General features: G+C 41.7%; 2 protein-coding genes across 3 annotated transcripts; one reads left to right on the top strand and one right to left on the bottom strand.

The window, feature by feature from the left end:
- Nucleotides 1–935: 935 nt before the first annotated feature.
- Nucleotides 936–2,804, bottom strand: LOC115769127 (REST corepressor). Its single transcript, XM_030713833.1, has 6 exons — nucleotides 2,745–2,804; nucleotides 1,835–2,205; nucleotides 1,698–1,745; nucleotides 1,502–1,636; nucleotides 1,190–1,404; nucleotides 936–1,124 (listed from the first exon to the last, which is right to left on the bottom strand). The coding sequence occupies exons 2-6, from the start codon at nucleotides 2,097–2,099 to the stop codon at nucleotides 936–938; spliced, it is 852 nt and encodes a 283-aa protein (XP_030569693.1). The 5' UTR covers nucleotides 2,100–2,205; nucleotides 2,745–2,804.
- A 1,025-nt stretch (nucleotides 2,805–3,829) lies between these two features.
- On the top strand, nucleotides 3,830–6,390 carry LOC115769125 (probable isocitrate dehydrogenase [NAD] subunit alpha, mitochondrial). 2 transcript variants are annotated; one of them, XM_030713830.1, is made up of 6 exons: nucleotides 3,830–3,963; nucleotides 4,299–4,379; nucleotides 4,952–5,119; nucleotides 5,326–5,720; nucleotides 5,785–5,920; nucleotides 5,977–6,390. In XM_030713830.1, exons 1-6 carry the CDS (start codon nucleotides 3,937–3,939, stop codon nucleotides 6,313–6,315), a joined length of 1,146 nt encoding a protein of 381 aa, XP_030569690.1. In that variant the 5' UTR covers nucleotides 3,830–3,936; the 3' UTR covers nucleotides 6,316–6,390. The 2 variants fall into 2 exon arrangements, with proteins under 2 accessions (XP_030569690.1, XP_030569691.1); XM_030713831.1 differs by lacking the exon at nucleotides 4,299–4,379 and having other exon boundaries at nucleotides 3,831–3,963.
- Nucleotides 6,391–8,331: the final 1,941 nt, after the last annotated feature.

Raw genomic sequence — 8,331 nt, 5'->3', positions numbered from 1 at the left:
CTTGTGTATTATATGCCAGATCTTTCCATATAATAATACTCCCCCATGCACAAATTGGAAGTTCTTTTCTTTTCTACCAATACAATACAATATATTCTAACTAAATGATTCTCCAGTTATCTTCCTATTCTTTCTGAATAGATGTGATTCTGCTGCACATCTGACACATTCGCCTAGATAAATGTAAAACAGTTCTTAACATTCGTTCTAGTATATTCCAAAGGGAATATCTAACCCCTAAGACATTTACAATATTTTTGAGCATACTCTCTATCAAATATTATCCTACAAACAAAACATCTTCAACAAATTCCGAATAGAGAAAAAAAACTCTTCTATTCTATAAACAAAACCTCTACAACAATTCCGAAATGAGTTCAAACCCTGTATGGTTAGTGTTGGACAACGTTTATGTTGTGCACTGGGATCGATATGAACATATAGTACAAGCACATAGATCAGATATCAGATCAATATACATACATATATATAGATATATATATATATGTATATGTGAACCAGCGGACATTTTGTAAAAACGTAAGACTTGTGGGTGTGGCAAGAGCCCTAAGATAAGCTAACAGTGTGCGTGTGCGTGTGTGTGTGTGTGTGTGTGCATGTGTGTTCAAATGTATCTGTGTGTCCGTGTGTGTGTGTGTGTGTGTGTGTGGATGAGCGTGAATGGAGATCTCTCGGCATGTACGAACTGAGCTGATGATGAGTTATGCGGATGTATATGTATGAATGTGTGTATGCATGTGTGTATATATGCATATGTATGTGTGTATATATGCATATGTATATGGTGGATTTAGAATAGGAGGGTGTCGGAGGAGTGGAAGTCTTGATTTCTTTTTTTTTTTTCGTTTGTTTGCTTGTCGTTGGTTGTTGTTGTTGTTTTTTTTTTGCTGTAGTTGTTGTTGTTGTGGTAAGTTCTAACTGATAATTACCTTGTCATCGTTATCGGATTCCTCATTGCTGCCCACCTCGCTGCCGTTCTCGGAGCCATCCTTGACGGCCGTCTTTATCATTTTCTCCTGGCGATCCATGGCGCTGCTGCGATGACGCGTCTTCTTCCACGAATAATAATATTTGACCAGACTGGCTATCGATTTGTCTGGCAGCTAGTTGGGCACCAATTGATCATTATGAACATTTCATTAAATATATATGGAATAATAATAATTACCATTTGGCGTATGCGATGGAAGCTTTTGCCATGAAACTGAAATGCCTGATCGAATAGCACCTTGTCCTCGATGGTCCATTCATCCGGGAACGGTGTGAAATTTGCCAAATCCATGACGGCACGCTCCAGATCGTGTTTATGCCAGAACAGCATGCCCAATGCCTGTTCGCCATTGTAGCCATACTTCTCCTTTGCCACCGAAATGTATTCCTCCACTGTTCGGTTGAGAGATTGCAAGAGATTGCGAGAGATTATGTCAGTTATACGATCGATCTGCTGCATATGGTATATTGGGCTAAAGGGGCTGCTTACGCTTCATGTCGGGTATCTCCTTGGTGGGCGACCAGACCAACAAGGCGCGCTCGTTCATCAGCTCCGGACGGCGATCCAGTTCGGGCACCAGCTGTGGACACACCGCCTGATAGTCGCGTCCAACGCGTATTTTCTCTGTGAAGAATGCGTTAAGCTTTAAACATGGCTTGCGGGAATCGCTTGCGGATTGGCTTACCTTCGTATTCCGACTGCTTTGCCTTGGATTTGCCGTTGCGTTTTGTCGCTGCATGGAGATCAATAGGAAACAAAATTTCAATTTGAATGAAACAATATAAATATGTATGTACACATGTTTATAAGCATTACACTCACAGTTATCATCGTCGGAGCTCTCCGGTGTGCCGGCACCCGGTACGTTAGCTGTGGCCTTCTCATTGCCCGTGGAGTTTGTGCCACCGGATCCGCCGCCGCCGCCACCGCCACCACCGCCGCCGCCGCCGGCCATGCCGGTGGCAGAATTGTGGCCATGGCCAGCAGCACCGCTGCCAGCGCCGCTTGTATGTGTATTGGGGCTGGGTCCACGTGAGCGGCGGCCATTGCGCACAATGTCGCCGGTGTTGCGCTCGGCCAACACCATTTTGTCGCGTATGAGCTGGGAGCGTTTATTTTGTTTCTCCAGCGTGCCGATAATTATGCTACCGTTCGCCACTCGAAATTATTTAAGCGGCCAAGCCGTGGAGCAACTGCAAATGCAAGGCAAGAAATTATATTTACTTTTTTTCGTTCTTTTATTTAAACAATCTACCACACAAATCGAGAATAATGCTTTTTTTATTCGTACACAGCTTCACAACGAAAGGCAGCACACAGAATTCTTCGGAAAGAAACAAAAAAGAATCAGGAAAAAAAACCCAAGCAAAAAATGATATTAAATAGAAACTCGGCAGCGTTCGCAGCGCATTTGAGCAAAGTAGGCAAGCTGCGTTACGAGTCGCACTTTGTCGTTAACGGCCGTCGTGTGGTCGTGTAGTGTGTGCTGTCAGGCACAGTTATACATTTGTGTTTGTGCCTGTGCCTGTGCGTGTGCTGCCCCGCATATATATAATTATATGTACATGTGCGCTTGTGTGTGTTTGTGTGTGCGTGCGTGTATTCGCGCGTGTGCCCGTGTGCGAGAGTTGCGAGTGTGTGCGTGCGTGTTTATTGGCCCAAGCAGCTGAGATGCATTGCGAAGTGCACATTTTAAACACGTAAAAACGCACACAATACACTTTCAGCTTACCTTTAATGCTGCCCGTTGGCTCGTTCGCACAGCCAACAAAAAAAAAAAAAAAAAAAAACAAAAAAAAAACGTTAAAATAAAGACGCGCGCGCCTCACAAGAGCAATACGCGCGGGGTATAAGCGTTGCTGCTGCGACTGCTTTCGCTTATGTATTTACACGATTTGATGGCAAATTACAACGCGCAGCAGAATCGGTGAGCATGCAGTGCATACATTTGGTCGCGGCGTTTGCAATAATTGTCGAGTTTCGATTTGGAAACGCAGGACGCAAGCACAACGGCTAAGGCGACGGGGTTGTTGCGCGCAGGTAACTAAAACCTAAACTGAACGCGAAAAAAAACTCGCGTATGACAATTCTGCATTGGCCGTTCACAGTGCACTTTGCCAGTTACGACCGTAGCGTAGCTTTGTCTCTCGTTGGTCGGTAATTTTGTAGATATGCGATGTGGTAGAGCACAGAAATTTTAATCACAACGGTGCCTACAAATATTGTAGCGTTCTATTTGAACACCGTGTATTAATTTACATAGATATTATATGTAATATGGCTTAAAATCTACGCAAGAGCCGAAATTAATTTAAACTGTGGCTGTAACACGCAACGTTGCAAAAGATATTATCGATATTTTTTTTTGCAGCGGTATCGATTTGCTTGCTTGGCGATGCCAATGCAACATGTAGCGATCAAACAACTAATTTACAACTATTTTTGAATATGTTAACAATTTTCCTGCTGTAAACCTTTAAATTGTGCCATGAAACCTTATTTGCTTGTAACTTAAAACTAATGTAGCACTGAATTTGTTTGTGTAATTGTTGCCATAATATGCCAATATGATGCACATTTGAAAAATAAATTAGTGTTTATTTTTACTTTAAATATATATTTTAATAATAATAATTTATGAGCATTGAGCTATTTAGCTATTATGTAGCTATTTAACAAAGAAAACTCTTTGTTTTAGAAAACCGAAACATTTTTATAATTCTGAACATGTGACATTTTATTGGATGTGGCAACTCTTACAGCATGCTCGATAACCATAACGTGCGTATCGGTCCTGCTCTACATTCGCCAGTTTTCCGCTAGGTGGCGATACAGCGGGCGCAAAGTAAAGTCTCAGACGTGCGAGTGGTCGAATTTTTTTCTATACGTGAAATAACCGAGTGCAAATATCCAAACGCAACGCAATGGCTGCTAGATTTATACAGAGAATTGTAAGAATACAAAGGATATTAGTATAACAATATTATTAACAGCTTGCCAGTTAAGCACAAGCAAACATTGTGTGCCGCGATTGCCAACCCTTTCGCAACACCGCCTCCTCCCCCGCGCCGCAAGCAACATTTGCCCATTTCTGATTACGTGCGGCCTTCTAACGGGGGGGCGAAAAAAAAAACTAATAATACAGCTAAAACTAACATTCTGATTTTGTTTTTCAATCAAAACCACCCGCAACGAACCCTCCAACCAACCAACCAACCAATCAACCAATCAACGTGCAAACAATAACATTACGCAAAAACGAAAAACGAAAAAAAAAAATTTGCAGCTCAAGCAATTGGGTTTTCAGGCTGCGCGTGATGCGGCGCCAGAGTCAACGGCCTTGGCCGGAGCAACATTTAAAGCCAAGGTGCGTGCACTTTAAAAACAATAGCCCAGCTGCCCGCAGGAGAAATGGCTGCCCGCCATTGCGACTATAAGAATACACAGCAAAAGACAGACAAAAAGAAAATTAGAACCAAAAGCTTCTTTTACATAACACGAGTGTTCAATGGTGGCCGACGGCCGGATGGGCCGGGGGGTTTTTGCCTTGTGCGCCTATCTTGCCAAAGGTGCTAAGCAACAACAGCAATTGCTGATCAGATATTCTTTGTTTTTGGAAGCGTCTCCATCGTAAATTAATTCTTTTGCTTATCACTTCCCATTTCGCACGGGTTGCATAAAAAGCGATGGCAACACTCTGCCGCCTGCCTGCTGCCCGCCTTGCCAGATGTGTGCTCTAACCTCAACGCACGGTTGCAGCGCCGCCGCCGTCTGTGCCGTTTGCATGCGCGAGATGATGTCGCTTATGTAACCAGAGATCTGGCAACCTGATAATTGCTCAATTTGCATATATGTTTTTTTATTGCTGTTTGTTATTGTTGTGTGTGTTGTCTGTTATGATTAAATCTAAGTTGATTAAATTCTTGAAATTGCTTGCAGATCAACACAACGCCCGCTGCCAGCCGCGGCTATGCGTCCGGCGTCAGAAAGGTAACGCTTATACCCGGCGATGGCATTGGTCCAGAGATCTCTGCTGCTGTGCAAAAGATTTTCACTGCCGCCAAAGTGCCCATCGAATGGGAGGCTGTCGATGTGACGCCCGTCCGTGTAAGTATTTTCCAGAGTTTTCCGTTTTTTTTTTTTTTCAAATCAAGGCGCACAAAAAACGCTGGCAACGCTTATCAATAAGTGAGCGTTGCCAGCGAGCAGTAAAAAAAAAGTCTTATCGAAACGTTGTTAATTGCTAACCCAGGTGGCAACGCCATGCAAATTTTAAATATGAATTTAAAAATTTTCAAACGCTTTGTACACAGGGTCCCGATGGCAAATTCGGCATTCCCCAGGCGGCCATCGATTCGGTTAACACCAACAAGATTGGCCTCAAGGGTCCACTAATGACGCCCGTGGGCAAGGGCCATCGCTCACTGAACCTGGCATTGCGCAAGGAGTTCAATCTGTACGCCAATGTGCGTCCCTGCCGCAGTCTGGTTGGCTACAAGACGCTCTACGATGATGTCGATGTGGTCACCATTCGCGAGAACACCGAGGGCGAGTATTCTGGCATCGAGCACGAGATTGTCGATGGCGTTGTCCAGAGCATCAAGCTAATCACCGAGGATGCCTCCAGGCGTGTGGCCGAATACGCCTTCCAATATGCCAAAAACAACAATCGCAAGAAGGTGACCGTCGTGCACAAGGCGAACATTATGTAAGCTGGCGAGCTAACAGCCTTGGCCCAGAGCAAACAACAACTAATCCATAATCTTTTGCAGGCGCATGTCGGACGGCCTGTTCCTGCGTTGTGTGCGCGAAACGGCGCAAAAGTATCCCGAAATTCAGTTCGAGGAGCGCTACTTGGACACGGTGTGCCTGAACATGGTCCAGAATCCCGGCAAATACGATGTGCTGGTAAGTTCTCGAACGCACCTGTGCTCAATGCCAATATAACCCGAAACTTCCGACAGGTCATGCCCAATCTGTATGGTGATATTCTGTCTGATATGTGCGCCGGTCTGGTCGGCGGTCTGGGCCTGACGCCATCGGGCAACATGGGTCTGAATGGTGCTCTGTTCGAGTCTGTGCACGGCACAGCGCCCGATATCGCCGGCAAGGATCTGGCCAATCCCACAGCACTGCTGCTCTCGGCGGTGATGATGCTGCGCCACATGGAGCTCAATTCGTATGCCGATAAAATTGAGGCAGCCGCCTTTGCCGTCATCGCGGAAGGCAAATATCTAACTGGTGATCTTGGCGGCAAGGCCAAGTGTTCCGAGTTCACAAACGAGATCTGCTCCAAGCTATAAATTTGGCCCAGCAGCCAGCACACGCCGACGCAGTCGTTCAGAGTGTTTTAACAGAAGCAACAACAACAACAACAACAACAGGAAGAGACGCAGATGCAACAAGACACTCGCTACTCAAACCAAATAGCAACAACTACAACAACAACAACAACAACTACAACAACAAACAAGAACACTCACAAAACTTAGCCGACAGTTTTCTAATTTTCATTTTAGTTAATTCATATTTTTGAGAATGAGAGTTAAGCACCCCCAAAAAGTATTTTTATGTTCGAATACAACAATTATGATCGAATCAATTGAATTCGCTGAGATAACCGCCCCCCCCGCCCCTCCTCTACCCACCCCCTCCAAAAAAACAAAAACAAAAAAAAAGCATTGCATGTTAGAAATTTTGTTAGCTCAAGAATTTGACTTGGTCGTAAGCGTACAGTCAAGTATTTATTTGTCGCCATCCAGAAAAAAAACAAAAAACAAATTTTAAATCATAATAAGCAATAATTACTATTGTTCTATTATGATTAATAATATATATATAATACATATATGCCAGAAAAGTAATTGTAATTAATTATTATTTATTGTTCTTAGCATTTTTTTTTTGTTCTTCTCTTTAAATCTCCTATTCTTGTGCCTCTTGTGTTATGTTTAAAGATGTGTAGCTAAACAAATTGTAAGGAACAAAAAGTGCTTAACAAATTACACACACACACACACACACACAACATTTATTAGAATCAAAGTCAAGCCGAAAGTTGAGTGCATAACAAAAAACAAACAAACAAAGAAAAATCATAATAATATTGTAATAATTATTATAATTGAAACTATGCAGCGTACGAATTACAACAAAAAGAATGAAAAATAGCATATTGAAGATTTCAATTCAATTGCAATTGTTATTTGATGATAATTAAGCGTACCGTAATTGCAATTAGGCAAATGTCATGCAATTTGTTGAAAACTTAATAAAAAAATACATTCAAAAGAAACATGCTTCAGACTTAAACATAAATACATTCATTATGTAATCCGAATTGAAATGTGTATGTGAGTACAGTGAGCACTCGGCAAGTGAAACTGCCAGAAATTTCAATTCAAAGGAAATTATAGTTTATGAATTAGAATGAATCGAACTTTCTAGCGGAAAAAGCGGAAATTATATATACATATATATTATATATATATATTGGCTATATCTAACCATATTTGGTAGATGCCCATTTTGCATGGCGAGTAACTTTTGCCCGTTTAAAATGCTTTTTTATAGAGACTTTTTTTTAACTCTTACGAAACTTGTAATGTTTTCCACCCAATTTCCGTTCAAGGCGGTGAATTCAGCAGTCGGTGAATTATACATACAACATTTTATATAGTTGAGCTTTGAAAATGAGAGCTTCAAGCTGATTTCACGAGAATTCACATTGCAGTTTTCCACCCAATTTCCGTTCAAGGCGGTGAATTCAGCAGTCGGTGAAAGACGTATTCAACTTTTTGTAATGTTGAGCTCTGAATATTGGTTTAAAGCTAATCGGACGAGAATTAAAGCTAAATATAATATTGGATGCACATTGAATGTGGTTAAAATTTCGAAAGGTCCATAAAGGCCCATCAATCAGTCAATCAATCAATCAGTTGAATTAAAAACTTTTATGTAGATATCAAATAAATTCACAAGTCTCTGATTCTTATTTAATTATCATTTTATTAAAGAGTCATTTGAGTATTGTTTGCGAGATTTGGCAATGCGAGTGCTCACTGTGTAAGGAAACCTAACCTAAAAACAGCTCAATCAGTCGATCAATCAGTTGAATTAAACATTTACAAGTTTTTGATTCTTATTTAATTTTCATTCTGTTTGAAAGTCACCAGCACAAATGAGTATTGTCTGCGGGATTTGGGAACATCTTAGCGAATGCTTACTGTATAAAAAAAACCTAACCTAAAAACAGCTAGAATAAGATTTGTTAAGAGTATATTTAAGCTATTAATGCACTATTTAGGCAACAATATATT

Source organism: Drosophila novamexicana, unplaced genomic scaffold (assembly GCF_003285875.2).
Source record: "Drosophila novamexicana strain 15010-1031.04,08,12 unplaced genomic scaffold, DnovRS2.1 tig00002352-arrow-arrow-pilon, whole genome shotgun sequence".
Taxonomy (NCBI): Eukaryota; Metazoa; Arthropoda; class Insecta; order Diptera; family Drosophilidae; genus Drosophila; species Drosophila novamexicana.
This window is presented reverse-complemented; position numbering and strand designations above follow the sequence as displayed.

Excerpts from the sequence above, each read along its gene's own strand:
- LOC115769127 (XM_030713833.1), bottom strand. The coding sequence starts at position 2,099 with ATGGTGTTGGCCGAGCGCAACACCGGCGACATTGTGCGCAATGGCCGC. Across the intron at positions 1,746-1,834 it reads GAGCTCCGACGATGATAACT|CGACAAAACGCAACGGCAAA; the intron begins GTGAGTGTAATG and ends ATCTCCATGCAG. Across the intron at positions 1,125-1,189 it reads TCCATCGCATACGCCAAATG|CTGCCAGACAAATCGATAGC; the intron begins GTAATTATTATT and ends GTGCCCAACTAG.
- LOC115769125 (XM_030713830.1), top strand. The coding sequence starts at position 3,937 with ATGGCTGCTAGATTTATACAGAGAATT. Across the intron at positions 3,964-4,298 it reads CTAGATTTATACAGAGAATT|CTCAAGCAATTGGGTTTTCA; the intron begins GTAAGAATACAA and ends AAAAATTTGCAG. Across the intron at positions 5,921-5,976 it reads CCGGCAAATACGATGTGCTG|GTCATGCCCAATCTGTATGG; the intron begins GTAAGTTCTCGA and ends AACTTCCGACAG.